Raw genomic sequence first — 15542 nt, 5'->3', positions numbered from 1 at the left:
AAAGCTCTGCCGGAGGTTACATTTGACACTGTGGCTGTGGCCAGAAGGCAGGGAAGTATTCCAAGGAAGAGTGAGCCATGGCAAGATCTTGGAGTGGCAGGCTTTCCGCCCGTACCTGGCTGGGTCCCACGTAGGTCAACTCAAACTTGTTCTTATAGATGCTCCTTCGGAGGCAGCAGTCAAACTGTTCCACTCCCCCACACAGTGTGCCCTAGAAAGGAAAGCGACCGCATAAAGGGAAACACATGGACACAGGCACGGGCAGGTACCTACAGACACCTTCACAACTGAGGTTCGAGAACCTAGGGGAGTTGGTAGTTTGGGCAGGTCCCAGCAGGAAAAGAGTTGGCAAACTCGGACTCAAGGGCATAGCGATGGGATGTAAGGGAGAACTCTGCTCTGCCTATACAACTCTCTTGGCCTCCAATAAAGTATGCAGTTCTCTTTCTTGTCTGTAACGTCGGATTTCTAGGCTGGGGTCAAAAGGGAAGGGGAGGTCCTCTAGTGTCCCGAGAGCGCTTTAGGACGAGGCGGGCTTTTTCAGTCTGGAGAACATCACCCACACAGGAAGGGCTAACTGAGGGGCATACTGCACAGAGCCGCGAGCCATCCCGCTTCCAGGCCAAGGCAGTGACGGTGTATAAGTTGGCAATCTCCTTGGGCTTCGCCTCTTCCCAGACGCTTCTTCGAGGGCTCCAGTTGAGCACCCGAAGTCTGTAATAAAGTATGTGGCCTTTAGAAGAGATGGAGGGTGAGGAAAGGAGTGAAACGGGGCTGGTATCTGAAGGAAATGGGTCTTGCTAAATCAGAGAAGAAAGGAAAGGAAAGAGAACAGACAAGCTAGTAGGAGAGGACAAAAAGGTTCAAAGGAAGTAAGTTGGGAAAATCAGATCAAAGTAAAATGGAGTAAGAGTGATGGGAGCTGAGAAAACAAAAGGAGATTGGAGCTGGTGAGAAAACAAGCTGTTAGCAGTAGAGAAATATGGGGGGGGGTGGAGAGAAATGATAATAGTTAGGGAAGAAAAAAAGGAACAGGAAGAGTCACATACAAGATTAAAGGAGCTAGAAAGACAGGACTGACAACACTGGGGTTAAAAGCACTCTAAGAAAGTGATGGGACCCAGACCCTAGCTGTTTATCTACTGTTCCATCATTCATTCATTCATTCATTCACCAAAAATTTGAGCATATATTATGTACTAGATGCTAACCTAGTTACTGGAGATAAAAAAAGAAAAAATGAATAAGGGCTCTTCAATTTAGCCAGACAGATACAAACTCCAAAGTATAATACAATGTGATAAACACTAAGCCAGTGGTCTAAAAAGAGGTGACGGGAACACAAGTGGAAATACATTCCACTGTGGAATCCCAGAGGGAAGCATAGAGACACAACAGAGCCTGTGCATTTTGGACTTGCCAGTGTGCCCATGGATGGAGCAGAAGAGGAAATGCATAAATTAAAACCCGAGAATCTCTTTCAACATACACTGATTGTGATCCAGTCTGCCATTCTGGTTGAGGAAGACTGGACTAAGGCAGAGTACACAGGGAAAGCAGGCAGAAGATGCAACTGGAAGGGGGCCCCACCTGTCATAACTCCCCAGCACAACAGACTGGCCCCCAGGACTTGTTGCAGCTGTGGTGAACTCTCGCTCCTGAGGGTCCCGGCTATAGTCAAACGTTTGCAGCACTTGGCCTTCCTTTCCATAGGCCACAATCCTCCGATCACAGCCTGCAGCCACGATGCTGTTGGTAGCCCAGGCCAAGGCATAGGGTGGGCACGGATGGTTAATCAACTTCCCCTAAGACAGAAGTAGAGAGTTCCAACACTCTGACTCTGGGAACTCCCCCAGAAATGTCTCATTCATAGCACTGGACACACTCACTCTGATCATCTTACTCTGCAGAAATCTTTCTCCCAGCACATCCTGATCCTGAGACTTCACATATTGCCTTTCTGTCTTATATGCACACATACATATATATGACACAGATGTACACACCTACTGACCTTGTGTTCAAGAGGAACCCTCAAAATACTTATGTGCTGGAGATATTTACTATGTACCTAATAAGGTCCCCAAAGGGAGATGTCCTACACATTAACCAACCACAGGGAGCTATGGCTCCTTTTTTATTATTTATTTTTAGGATGGAAACATTTAATTAAGTATTACATAAGTAATTCTTCATGTAAATGATTCAAACCAAAGAGAATTAGCGTAAAACATAAACATTCTTTTTACCTTTTCCCTTTTGAAAGTAAACAAGTCTTTCTTCTATAAGTTTCTATATATTACATATTCTTTATGTAATGAGAGTAATTTTCACTTTTCATTACTCTCAGAGTCTTTATTTCCCTTTGTCTCCAAGTCCCTTCCACCTGGCTTACCTTTTCCCATAAATATTAAGCTCTGGCCCCCTAAACACAAATCCTCCTGTGGCCGCATCCCACTGTCTCTCCCCTGAGGTCTCCCTCCTCTAGCCTCCTTCCCCGGCACCTCAACCAAAATCCCTGAATGTCCAGCCTTCTCCAGGAGGGCTCTTGGGACTTCCTTACCCGCCCCAGAGCATGCTTTATTCATACCTGTGACTCTCCAGACCCTTCATCTGCCAAGAAATACCTAACAATAGTGCCATCGGCATGACCGGATAGAATTCCTTTCCCAGAGCAACTGAAAAAGGGGAAAAGAAAAAAAGGAGAGAAATCCAGGAAAAGATTAGAATACTCTGTCTTAGCAAGAAATTCCCCTTTCTTTGTCAAACACTGCCCTGCCTGTGGTTCCCGCGCCCAGTCCTCCCCATCTTTCATACGATGGTCTCCCAGTCCAGACTTCCCCACAGCCTTTTCCTACCATTCCCAAACTCCTGGGATACTGCTCTCCGTACTCACTTTGTTGTCAGTGACACCACGTAAGAATCTGTCCCGTAGATGGTAGATGACTTATTAGTTTTAGTGTTTGCTAAACGAACCTGAAAATGGGAGAATGGACACAAGTCTGGTTAGGGTACTTTCAATTTCGCCCAGGTCCTAAGGAAAGAAAAAGAAAAAGAAAAAGAAAAAAACTGGTCCCTATGCATCCTCCCCCAGCACACAACTCCACCCTAAAGGAGATTAGCCATATTTCTTTCTTCATAACAATTATCCCCACCCCCAGCCTTTCCTGTGGTTCTCTTCCCTCCTTTACCTTCCCTTCGGCCAACCCAAAGGCAATGTTGTTCTCCATGGGCCACTGCAGACAAGTGACAGCACTCTGTGAGAAAGAAAGGATGAAAAGGATAGTCGCGTCTATGTGGGTTGGCACATTTATAATAGCATGAATCCGAACCGCCTGGGCACCTTGGCTCATGCCACCACCACAATCGCCTACAGGGAAGGAGAGGAGGGGACACAACTGGGCTCTGAGGAGGAAAGCAGATGAGGATGAACAGCCAGGTAGCACCATCTTTGCAGTAGGCGAAGTCAGATACCGACGTTAAGAAAAGCAACTCCTGGTTGCATTTATAAGCAGGTATACTGATACATGTCTGTTCATCCTAATCTCCCAGGGGCTGGTCTGAACTTTACCGTCTGGATGAACTTGTTACAGATGACTTTCTTGTCACCCCTGCCAAATAAAAGGAAGAAAAAGCACATTAAAAACCATTTCCGTAAAACAAAACAAAACAAAACAAAACAAAAACACCATTTCCGTAGATAAATTGGCACAAAGAATGCTGGAGGAAGGGAAGAGTGAGCAGATATGTTCCTACCGCTCCACAGGTGCCTTGAAAAGAGGCATAGGGGGAGCGTGAGTAGCTTTGGAACAATCACCCGGGGCTCCCCAGGATCTTACAGGGCCTCCTTGTTGACTTAGACCGATTCCTCCAGGGGTGGGGTCTCAGAACACAGGGGGCCGGCAAAGTCAGGGAAGCAAAAACAGACTCTGCCTTCCGTGCCACAGCTTGGCCCCTCCTCCTCTCTATTCTCCCTCCCCAGTGAGGCAGTTCCTCCTGCCTTCCCACTCTGCTCTGGGTCATCCCCTCCTCCCAATCGCTGTCCTTACCAATCTTCTCCAATTTTGTACACATAGATGATGTTGTCAGTCTGTCCTACGGCAATTTTAGTGGAATCAGGAGAAAACGCCATGCCCTTCACCATATAGCTCTTTCTGCCATACTAAGAATTAAAAAGAAAAAGAAAAAAGTAATGAGAATATGTGAAAGGGAAAAGAGAGGAAAGGGTGCATGTGTGACTGTGAAGAGCTTGAGGGATTTATACTGAGAAATGGAAGGGTAGGCCAATTTCTATGCCTAAGGCCAGGAAGTGGGTTAGAAAGTTTTTCAGGTTCCTAAGGCCCATCAACAGGTTAAGGTACACATGAGTACTCTTCACCTTCATGTCAGCTGGTTTGGTGGAGAATTTATCTCTCCGCTCCCCATGTTCATCATACAGCAACACCACTCGGTCCACTGTGCAGACAGCAAATTTGGCATTGTTCTGGGACCAAGCCATGCAGGTCACCTTTGCAGCTCCATCCTGCAGAGGCAAAGAGGGCAAAAATAAATCCAAGTGCTGGGCTAGAATGCCAAAAGCATTTCTAATTCCATTACTTCTACTGTGGCTCTTGTCAATTTTCCTTAAAGCAAAGAGATGCACATGACCCATCTGGTCTCCAAGGCCATAAAACCCTAGACTGTGAGAACAAGGTGCTTCTAGAAATCCAAAATGCAAATGTACTAAGAGGTGACATGCTTAGTCAACTGTACCTATGTCCCTGCAATGGTTTTGTTCCCTTTGAAATAAATTCAATTGATCTAAGTTTTGGTCTTTAGCCATTTATTCAATTAATATTTTCTGAATACCTCACTGAGAAAGGCACCTGGCCAGGGTCTGAGAGGGAGACAAACACCGAAACATGGTCTCTGCCCTAGAATCTAAAAAGACGGTGCAAAAAAAGGGAAAAGTCCCATAAGTGAGGTACGTACAAAGCACTGTAATAGTTTGTAGAAGCCTGAGATAATTTGTTTATACAATCAACATTAAGCTTTGAAGAATGAATGCAGCTGAGTGAGGAAATTATCTTAGGTAGAAGAAAATGGCATGAGCAAAGGCAAGTATGGTCAAGTAATGGTAATTTAATTGAACCAAAACTGTCTTGTAAATAGCAAAATAGAGGAGAAACAGACTGAGGCCAGTTCAAGAAGGATCTTCAAAACCAGGATTTTTGGATTAGTTGGTAGGAAAGGGGGAGACAGTAAAACTTCTGGAACAGGGAGTAAAATAATCAGAGTTGAGACTTAGGATGAGCAATGCCACCTTGTTTTTTGTTTTCCCTTAACTATCCACTTCACCAAAGCCCAAGTTAGAAGTGATCATCTCCCAGTGGATTATTCTTGCCAGGTCTGTCCCTTCTGCCACCAGCCCTGGTCCTCTACGATGCTGCACTAAGAATTTTCCTTCTTGAAATAAAAAATTTAGTTTCTGCTTCAATTGATTAATTACTTGAGCTGTAGAGTGCTGCCTTAAAACAGTTACTTTTCATTTCCAATCCAGTTACCTCCAGTCAGAGATTTAAAAAAAGGCTTTTCCCCATCAAAATCCTCAAACCAGTCAGAAAATAGCCACACCACCACTAGTGTCACCCTCCAACTCTTTTTTAAAAACTTTATTTTTTAAAAAAAATATTGTTATTGATTTCAGAGAGGAAAGGAGAAACATCAGTGATGAGAGAGAATCATTGATTGGCTGGCTCCTGCATGTCCCCACTGGGGATCGAGCCCGCAACCACAAACTGGGCATGTGCCCTGACCGGGAATCAAACCGTGACCTTCTGGTTCCGCTCAACCACTAAGCCATGCAGGCCCGGCACCCCTCCAACTCTTGATTAAATTATGTTAGAAGGGCTGAGGGCTCCGCGACAATTGTTGTCTATCATCTTCCTTTGTCATTTTTTCCAATCCTGGGCATTCAGCCCTTTCCTGCATCATGACATCATCTTACTTTGTAAGATTGAAGGAAATTTTCACTTCCAATTATTCCATTAAGGTAAAGAAAAAATTTAAATTACAGATTCAGGGGGCAGTTTACTGAGCAAAGGGCACATCTGTCTCTCTCTTTAATTTTACTTTATTGATTTGATTTTAGAGAAACATCAATGTGAGAGAGAAACATTGATTGGCTGCCTCCTGCATGTGCCCCCAGTTAGAGACTGAACCCACAACCTGGGTATGCGTCCTGATGGGGAATTGAACCCGCCATTTCTTGGTGTGTAGGATGATACTCCATCCAGCTGAGCTACACTGGCCCAGGCTGGGCACATCTTTCTTTTGTTCTAATTTCCTTCTATCCTCCTAATGCCAATCCTCTGTTAAGCCTTCCTGATTTCCATAATTAATTCTCTTTTCTCTGCAATATATACTTCACAGGGCTGTTCTGAGGATTAAATGCACTAGGAAATAGAACAATAATAGCTAACCTTTAACAAGCACTTACCATAGACTGGGCATTTTGATAAATGCTTGATATTCATTATCTTGTTTTACCTTGTAACACTGAGGCAGATGCCACGATTATGCATCTTTTACAGGGGAAACTGAGACACGGGAAGGTTAAGTAATTTGCTCAAGTGTCATGACAATTGGTAAGTGACAGAACCAAGATTTAAATCCATGTATGTCTGACTTCATAAGGCACAATCCTAACTTTACTTATGCTATTAAATATTCAGTTACAAGAGATATTATTCTTATTAGTTTTGTATTTTGAATTTTGAATGTCCTTCTCTCTTGTCTATCCATTTTTTACACTGCTTTTCGGTTTACAATGTTCTTTTGTGTATTATTACCTCCTTTAACTCTTCCCAGATCCCCTAAGGTTGCTATTAGAGGGAATGCTGAGAGAGACAGTGTGATAAGGGCTAAAGTCTGAGGTAGCAGGACATGTATTTAAAGTAGCGGTGGCGCTAGGACTTGAATTCTGGTTTTCTAACCCCTACACCCAGCCTTTCTTCGCCATGTTTCAGGGTTCCTCCCCCAGTAGCCAGCCTCTTGTGAATAAGAGATCTATCTGCACCCTCAGAACGAACGGTGCGGACTCCTGCACTCCCTCTTGGGGGCATGCACTTAAAGCGCTTATTTAATTCCGTGTAGGTTTACGTTCGTTGTTTACAGGCGCAGGAGCCTTTTGAAGGCAGGAGCAATGGCAGCTGGTTCTGGATCCCTCCGAGCCCCAGCACGGGGCCTGGTACAAAACGGATGCTAAATGACACGCAATGCAAGCTGCAGGGGTTGGCGCTGCATCTCGCCGACTGGACAGCATCGACGCAGCCGAGTCGCGTCCAGCCGTCGGTCCTCTGCACACAGTAGGCACTCGACATGATTACGCTTTAGTCCCCCGCTTCTCAGGGAATGTTAAGACGGGCCGGGGAGGGACGGGCACGCAACTCCTCACCTGAGGGCTCAGCAGGGTTCTCAGGTGCTTCAACTGCATGACGAACACCTGTGTCTCAGATGCCACCAGACAGCGACAACTCCGGCGGTTACCTGGACAACCCGTCACGCAGCCGCAGGCGCAGCTACGCCGCTGACGCAAATGCGCCCGGAGCGCACCACGCGTCGCAAAGTCACCACGTAGGTTCGCGGCGAAGCCAACAGGACGCGCGCAGGCGCAGTGAGCTTTAGGGCGGGACCGGGGCAGGACTTGATGACTCCTCTCCGTTACCAATCCCGTCGCTGCCTGCATTCCAGATCTTGCCCGGCTCCCAAGCCTGCTGCAAACCGAGGTCTACGTCATCGCAGCCTTTCTCGCCCTCTGATGTACGTAAACCTGGCTGAATGCTTTCTTTTAATCCTCGCAGCCCTGAAGGAAAGCAGGGCAGTTGCTCTTCTAGAGCTTTTACAGTTGACGGAATTGAATCCAAATGAATTATATGACTTGCACGGGACCACGAGGCTAATAATGATAGCTAACAGTGAATACTCAGCGTGTGTCTGCCGGGCTTACTGTGCAAAGTGTTGCACATGCATTATCTCATTTAACCTCAAAGCCACCTTTTGAGGGGCTAGCATTATTAGTCCTATTTTACATAACAGTCAGTTAAGGATGGAACTGGGATTCAACCTAGAGCTGGCACATTTGAACACCCTTTCTATTCCTTGTCAACTCCTACTTCCCTGTCTCCACACCACTATACCCCGTGACACTCCCACCCCAAGAAATGATGTGTCCAGTCTGAGAGATTAATGTTTTGGAACCAGTGGCCAGGGAGAGGTAAGGTAACCTGCTTCCAAATTGGATAATGGTGGATTAAAGACTTCTGACTAGATCAGGATGCTTTCCTGTTTCAGGGTGGAGAGCAAGCCAGAAATGGGCTCATCTGATAGATGAAGGTTGTCTTGTGAAATCTGGGGGTGGAGATTGGTTACGTAGAAAAGATATTGACTTCTTGAACCTTATTTGGATCAGGGTCTCTTTCAGAATTGTTGGTTTAATTTCTTGTAACATCCCAGAGAGATCAAGATTCAGAAAAGGAGAGTTATTCCTAATCCTTCTCTGGAAAGATCTAGAGGTGAGAAGACCTGTAACCTGTCTTCTCAAAGTGTAGCATATGCTTTCCAGACAGATTCTGGGTTCGGAAGCCTTTCCCCCACAGTGGTTGCAAATGGCAACTGGTCTTTCACTGGCACCAACCAATTGGAACTTAGGAAAGAGTAGAGGACAGTCCCTGTTTTTACAGGAAACAAATAGGTGCCAGAGCCCAAATTATAGTTCTTTTGACTGGGGAGTTTGAACCCTTCAACTTTATTTCCAGAATCCTCCTCCGGATATGGTGGCAGAGAGTGAACGTAACGTCATTTATGCTTTACAGTTATTATTGAACGGGACTGAGTGAACAGACAGAGGCAACAGGGAAAGCAAGGACAGGGAAGAATAGGCACAGGAACACACAGGAGGAGCACGTAGCACCGAGGGATCCATGAGTGTAGCTGCTCTTTCATTTGTCCCAAGACACTGTTCAGTCCTTTTCTGAAAACTAGCTCAGGTTTGATGGAGGAGTCACAGGAATAAATGGTGAGGAGCTGAGCTGCTGATGTGAAGGTAACAAGGCTCCCAGCCCTCTCATGTGATGTAACTTTAGTTTCCACTGGTACAGGAAGAATTTATATCCTCTTCTTTCCTTCTCCCCTTTCTGGCCCAACAAACCAAAAGGAACTAGGGCTCTGGTTTCCTATACCCGTTTCTGGCCCCTCTCCACCCATCCCAGGCTGGAGAATCAAAGCAAACACTTTAAAATGAGAGTTTGCTCCCGTCAAGTGGGTGGTAGTGTGAGGGGCCCTTGGAGTCAGAGAAGATGGGGAAACGTCTTCAGCATACTATACAGTCAGCTCCATTTTGTCCAAGAACCTTTATTGGAAAAATGTCCAAGGAGTGAGATCACCAGCAGCTGGGGGTGCTACCAAGTGAGAGGGGGCGCACCTGAGGCTCCATGGAAGACATTGGAGTAGTGCAGTGCAGTGCCTGTCATTATTTATTTGCTGGGAGAGGGGGAGTACCCACAGAAACCCCTCTCTGAGACCCAGAGGCAAGATGTGGGGGCAGCAGGGAATGCTGAGAGTCCTGATACAGGGGAAATGGGGGCTCCATTTGGGACCTAATGGGATAGGGTTGAACAAGTGATTCTCCCCTGGACCTGGGGGATGGAAAGACATACCCCATCTGATATCCTCTCCCCAAGTCCAGGGGCACAGACCTACCTTCTGGCCCTATTCACAGTGGAAAGAGGATGGGTACCAGGCCTGAGATTGTGGGAGTGTCATTATCTTCTGGGATACTGTGGGATCCTTCCATCTTGGGCTGATCGCCATCGTACGCTCTCCCTGACCCCATCCCCATCCCCAGGTTGTTAGTGCATCTCTCTTCTGGTTCTGTTTCTTCATTCATACGTCTATGGTGTTGATGGATGGTGACTTTTTCTGTGAATGAAAATGACTTGAGTCTCTAAATTTCTGGAAGGAAATACCACCTCCATCCCAAATTTCCATTGGGACTTTTCCTGCCCCTCGTTGCTTTTCTCCCTTTTCCCTGACTGCTCCTAGAGGCAAAATCTCACCCTTCCCTCCCTCACAGGCCCCACCTCACCTGTCTTGTCCCCACTGGCCTTCCCTGAGGACTCTGCTCTGGCCCCTTCCCCTTCTCCTTGGGGTTGTTGTTGGAGTCGTTGTCCTTGATGATATCGTACTGACGGCAGAACAGCCCGATGACAGCTGAAACACAGCAATACAGTCTGAGCCTTGATCCCAACCTCCCCACTCACATCCTCAAAGAGCAGTGAGATGCCCACAGTTGATAGAGAATCCGAGAAGAAAATCCTTGAATTTCTGGTGCCCACGCACAAGCACCACCCTCTTAGTCTTCCTCTCTGGGCTCCCCATAACCTCCTCTCCCTCTCTTCAAATTTCTGCTAATCCCTCTCAACTAAGCATCTTCCCACTCCATTTCTCTCACCCCCTTTTCTCTCAACAACCTTCACCACCTCCCACCTTCACTGAGCCCCATTCCCTCAATCATTGGTCCCCTGTCCAGCTGCTTACTCACCAGCCCACATGAGCAACACCACCACAATGATGACCACTTCCCCTGTCTGCAGTGGTCGCTCTCCATCCAGACCCTCCACTGTGATGTCACCTGAGGGGGAAGGACACAGCCTCTGGGTGTGGAGAGCAGCTAGAGGTATGTCTATGCAGACAGTGAAGGACGGAGATACTGGGGAGTAGAGTCAGGGTAGGCCCATCACAGCATTGCCCCCCCCCCTCTGGGAAGCTGTTAATGAACCAAGTGGTCACAGGCCAGAAAAGCAGGAAGGCTACGGGTCAGGCACTTGCTCACACAAGCTGCAGCTGCTGTGAACTGAGGTTGGGTAAAAGGAAGCTTAAGAGCCCTTCCTCCAAGGGATTCATTACCAGCCTGTGTACACCCAGTCGCCTGCCAACCTGCTTCCCTTCCTTTCCTGGCAGTACAACAAATTAAATCATCCTTCTCTTCATCTAAGCTAGACTGTTGCTTGCTTTGGAGAAATAAACAAGAGGCTCAAGTCTAGATAAAAAGCCAGAGCATGCAAAGCGTTAGGGAGTGGGGAATAACAGATCCTCACCTGGGCTCGAGCTGTTTGAAGGCAGCCGGTCAGAGCCCTTGAGAGTTCGGAAGTGCACCCGGGGCCCGGGGGGGCTCTCCCCGCGAAGGCCGATGCTCCTGACCTGCACCGTGTAGTCGCTGTCTTCAGCCAGGCCCCACAGGGCACAGGCCCGAGTGGTGGTGTTCACCTCGCGGATCACCCGCTGTCCCGGGCCATTCTGTCGCTTCAGAAAGACAATGAGAGGGAGAAGGGCGGCCTCACCCCACTCCCAGGCCACGGGCTCAACCCAGCACTCTTGAACACCCAAGCCAAGGGAATACGGTGGAAAGGGCAGCTGGAGGCAGGGCACACCAGCGCCCAGAGTCTCCCCCGGCTGGCAGGGAGCTGGGGTTGGTGGTGGGGCTATTCAGAGACCCAAGGACACAAGTTCGGGGAGCAGAAGGGTGACTCATACTTGCTGGGAAATGGAGTAGCCAATGACGATGTTGCCTTCTGGGACGTCCCAGGACACAGTGGCCGAGTTGGCTCTGAGGTGAGTGACTGTCACATTCACAGGAGATGGAGGCCGGTCTGTGAGTGCCGGCATGATAGCAGGTTAACAGGTTTCCACCCACAGGCTAGCTCTGGCCAATTCCCACCTCGATCTCCTTTACTCACCTGCTCGCACAAAGCCCAGGTCACAGCTGACCAGCAGGAGGACCGTGGGACTTAGATAAGGGGAGAGGGGCATCAGCGAAGCCATGGTCCCCACCGAGTCCGCTAGGAGGCACCGAGGCATCCGCTAGACATCCAGGCGGGGCTCCTGGAGATGGCAGGAGTTGGGGGTGGCGGTCAAGGGCCGTCCAGAATGCCCGTGTGGGCAACAACTCTCCCGGACGCCCCGCGGCCCAGAGCGCCCCCTTTCCCAACCTTTCCTCGCCCCCGCATCACCCAGGCGCCCCCAGTGCGCGGCTCTGCCCTGCCCACACCCACCTCCGCCGGTCCTCGCGGTCGGTCAGGCCTCGGGGGGGTGCCTAGTGGGCGACCCATCGCCCGAGTTGGTGGTGCGGCCCCTACCCCATCCCGGCCCGGGCCCGTCGAGGCGGGTAGCACGGGGCCGAGCTGCGGGCAGAGAGCGGAGGCGTAGCGAGCGCTGGTTGCAGGGCCCCCAGAGCTGGGACCGGCGGCGTAGTCTGTCCGTGAGCAAGGGCGGTGCACCGCCTGCCCGCCGGCCTGGGTGCGGGTGCGGGTGCGGGTGCGGGAGGCTGTGCGGCCGTCTCCGCCGGCGCCTGCAGCGGGATGTGACCGTTCCAGCGCGCGAGCCGCCGCCTTCTGCAGCGCTGGCCCCGCTCGCTCCGCCGCAGCCTGGCCAGACGTTCCGGCCCCCGCCCCGCTCCGCTGGGGTTCCTGCTGCCGTCATTGCCCCCGCCCCTCCCGCACCTCCCTTCTTTTCTCGGAGCTCCTCCCACGACCCTGCCCTTGGCGGACCCCCGGGTCCCATTCCTTCAGATCCCACGGCTGAGCCCGCGGGGGCGACGGGAGAGGCACTGTGTGAGGGTCTCTGGCACCCTCCCTCCTCCGATGGAATTAGCCGAGAGTGCGGGAGGGGACAGAGTGATGGAGACAATTGTTTCAAGAATCTCCTACTTGTAGACTGCGTCAGCTTTGAAGTCTTTTCTCCATTCACGACGTGGTATTTATTCCTTCAGTCTCTCTTTCATTTATTAAGCAAATATTTATTGAGGGTCTCCTATGTACCTGGAATGTTAAGAGGCTGAGATACAGCGATTATTAAGAGTCCTGGGTTTTTAGGGGGAAATTTAAAGAGCAACGACTTACCTCTCTTGTCTTACCTTTTCAACTTAACTGTGTGGCCTTGGGGAAATGGATTGATCCAGGTCTCAGGTTTCCCACCTGTAAATCAGAGTCCATAACATCACAGGGCTGTAGTGAGGATCAAATGAGACAATGTTAGGGAACGATCTTTACAAATCTTACAGCACTGTGTGCAGGAGAGATTATTAATTTGCACCAACGTGTCAGTTACTTCACTCATTCGATAACCATCTGATGAATCCTCACGTATTTTCATGCTTTGGCTGAGCATAAGATTTGGAGTCAGAACCTGGATGTGTGTGTGGTCTTCAACTGACAACTTCTGAGCTTCAATGTCATCATCTGAAAAGGGAGGATGTTAGTATTGTCCTCTTAGTGTTCCTGTACCAGATGAGATCCTGTATGGGAAAAGCGCATTGCTCAATGTAAATAAATGTTGGCTGATGTATTTAGGACAGTGCTTTGGTTTCTAATTCTTTTTGCAGCATTTCTATTTATGTGGTGCTTTCTCCTGTAATATCCGGTTCAGTGTGCACACCCCTGGGGCTCTGAAGCTTCTGTTTTCTTCCTTCTGAGAGGAGAGGGAATTGGGGCAAGTGGGGCACAGATGACTGGACGACTGTGTGCATTGAACATGTGATCAAGCCATGGCCCCAGCCCTCTGACCTCTGCTGACCCTTTGGCCTCCTGCCAGCCCTCTGACCTCTGCTGACCCTTTGGCCTCCTGATTCATTCCTGGTCCTAGAGCACTTTTGCCCAGGGACTCTCACTGACTGGGACTGGGTGTGATTCTGTACTTCCAGGCTCCAGGCCATCCAGAAAGAGGTCATTATACCAAAGGGCAAGAGTAATGAACTTTGGGTCTTCCTCTTCAGGGGCAAAGCAGGGACTGGGGAGGCTAGGTGCTTGTAAACAGGGATTCCAGAAGCTCCCCTGGGGTTACCAAATGATTTTGAGACCAGGAAAGGGTACAGGTAGAGGGCTTGGAGGGGGGCAGGGGCAGATAAAAGAGCCAGGGTACTTGGGTTAGTCATCACTGTGGCTCAGATAAGGCCCTGACCACTGGAAGCAGAGGCCGTGGGACAGAAAGGCTTGTGTGGATGCAGAGGCAGGCAGGGCAGTGTGTCCACAACATGGGACCACATCAGGCACAAAATGGTTTCAACTTGTGATTGTGGCCCGAGAGCCCCACAAATGGGAGGTGAGACCCTTCTTCATGTTGGCCTTCTGCACTGATTCCTAAATCATTTCTCATCTGTACTTCCTTCCACCTTGGGTTTCTGTTTTTCTCCTCCTCCTTCCCATCTTCCTTCCTGATCTTCTTTCACTAATAGGCCCAGAGTACCAAGTGCAGGCTAAGTCCATGGCGTGTGTGTGTGTACAAACACCGTGCCTGCTCCCACTCCTACATCCAATTTATTAGTCATGAATGAAGCTTTGGCTTCCTGTCTATATCCTTGTCCCCGCTTCCCTCTAGTTGTCTGGGTATGATGTAGTCCTGCCAATCACAGAGAAGTCAACCCACTGACCTGGGACTTGGACAAAGCAGATGTTGAGCAAATTGTTGGATTGCTGGGGCAATGTGATGCTGAGAAGGGGCAAGCCATGTCCACATACCAGGTGACCCAGACCCATGGCCTGGACACTATAAGATGCCAATTGCATCCGACTTCACCCTCTAACCTGTCAGACCACGGTCCCTAATTTTGGAAACTCCAGGAGCCCCTTCACCTCACCTCACCTGCAATCTACTGTCCTCTTCTTGTCTTCTGATTCCTGCTTGTTCCTTACATTGAATCAATTCTGACCATCATGGTGCAAATGGCTGGAAAAGTTCAGGAAGTACTGAAGGTACTAACACTCGATCTGCTCTCTGCCTAAGCTTCTGTTTCCCTCTACTTTGCTTTTGTCTTAGTCCCATTTCTCTCTTTTACAGATCTCAGTTCTCCTTTCTCCCAGGCTTCCCTCTTGAATCCTTGTTGTCATCTTATTCAGAGAGAGAGGAAGGGAGAGGAATAGAGAGAGAGAAACATCTATGAGAGAGAAACATCATTGATCAGCTGCCTCCTGCACGCCCCCTACTGGGGATCAAGCCTGGTGCCCTGACCGGGAATTGAACCAGTGATCTCTTGGTTCATGTGTTGAACCAGTGATCTCTTGGTTCATGTGTTGATGCTCAGCCACTGAGCCACACTGACCCAACTTCAATAACAATTTTAATAATAATAATCACCACCCAGCTGGCATTGCACAGTGATTAAGCAGTGACCTATGAACCAGGAGGTCACAGTTCCATTCTGGGTTAGGGCACATGCTCAGGTTGTGGGTTCAATCCCTAGTAGGAGGTGTGCAGGAGGCAGCCGATCAATGATTCTCTCTCATCATTGATGTTTCTATCTCTCTCTCCTTTTCCCTCTCCCTTCCTCTCTGAAATAAATAAAAATATATTTTTTAAAATAATTATCACCTGCATAATAACTTATCATTGACAATTTACTTTCATACCCATTGCCTTCACAAAAACTTGTGGAGCTAGTATTATTGTCTGTTTTTTTGTGTGTGTTGTTGTTTTTTCCAGATGGCAAAACAAAAACTGAGGATAACCACAGT

At 48.7% G+C, this 15542-nt stretch overlaps 2 protein-coding genes across 4 annotated transcripts in view; both read right to left on the bottom strand.

Annotated features, from left to right (window-relative positions):
• Window positions 1–7604, bottom strand: part of IFT172 (intraflagellar transport 172) — a 31130-nt gene extending 23526 nt beyond the window's left edge. The window contains exons 1-10 of the mRNA XM_059660282.1: window positions 7436–7604; window positions 4379–4522; window positions 4050–4162; window positions 3572–3611; window positions 3192–3257; window positions 2897–2976; window positions 2591–2678; window positions 1591–1805; window positions 591–714; window positions 116–211 (exon numbers count right to left, since the gene is read on the bottom strand). Coding sequence (XP_059516265.1) covers window positions 116–211; window positions 591–714; window positions 1591–1805; window positions 2591–2678; window positions 2897–2976; window positions 3192–3257; window positions 3572–3611; window positions 4050–4162; window positions 4379–4522; window positions 7436–7474 — 1005 coding nt within the window. The 5' untranslated portion in view covers window positions 7475–7604. The remainder of the gene's footprint in view (window positions 1–115; window positions 212–590; window positions 715–1590; window positions 1806–2590; window positions 2679–2896; window positions 2977–3191; window positions 3258–3571; window positions 3612–4049; window positions 4163–4378; window positions 4523–7435) is intronic.
• A 1766-nt stretch (window positions 7605–9370) lies between these two features.
• FNDC4 (fibronectin type III domain containing 4) lies at window positions 9371–12498 on the bottom strand. 3 transcript variants are annotated; one of them, XM_059660279.1, is made up of 7 exons: window positions 12090–12497; window positions 11775–11919; window positions 11572–11687; window positions 11136–11334; window positions 10580–10669; window positions 10124–10248; window positions 9371–9957 (listed from the first exon to the last, which is right to left on the bottom strand). In XM_059660279.1, the coding sequence occupies exons 2-7, from the start codon at window positions 11893–11895 to the stop codon at window positions 9922–9924; spliced, it is 687 nt and encodes a 228-aa protein (XP_059516262.1). In that variant the 5' UTR covers window positions 11896–11919; window positions 12090–12497; the 3' UTR covers window positions 9371–9921. The 3 variants fall into 3 exon arrangements, with proteins under 3 accessions (XP_059516262.1, XP_059516261.1, XP_059516263.1); XM_059660278.1 differs by having other exon boundaries at window positions 11136–11340; window positions 12090–12495; XM_059660280.1 differs by lacking the exon at window positions 10580–10669 and having other exon boundaries at window positions 11136–11340; window positions 12090–12498.
• Between the last annotated feature and the right edge of the window lie 3044 nt (window positions 12499–15542).

This window comes from Myotis daubentonii, chromosome 12 (assembly GCF_963259705.1).
Source record: "Myotis daubentonii chromosome 12, mMyoDau2.1, whole genome shotgun sequence".
Classification (NCBI taxonomy): Eukaryota; Metazoa; Chordata; class Mammalia; order Chiroptera; family Vespertilionidae; genus Myotis; species Myotis daubentonii.
The sequence above is the reverse complement of the archived record's forward strand: the minus strand, read 5'-3'. Positions and strand labels throughout refer to the sequence as shown.

Coding starts and splice junctions, on each gene's coding strand:
- FNDC4 (XM_059660278.1), bottom strand. CDS start 11,895: ATGCCTCGGTGCCTCCTAGCGGACTCGGTGGGGACCATGGCTTCGCTG. Junction 11,688..11,774: donor CCTGGGCTTTGTGCGAGCAG/GTGAGTAAAGGA, acceptor CGGCACTCACAG/ACCGGCCTCCATCTCCTGTG. Junction 10,249..10,579: donor GGTGTTGCTCATGTGGGCTG/GTGAGTAAGCAG, acceptor GCTGTGTTTCAG/CTGTCATCGGGCTGTTCTGC.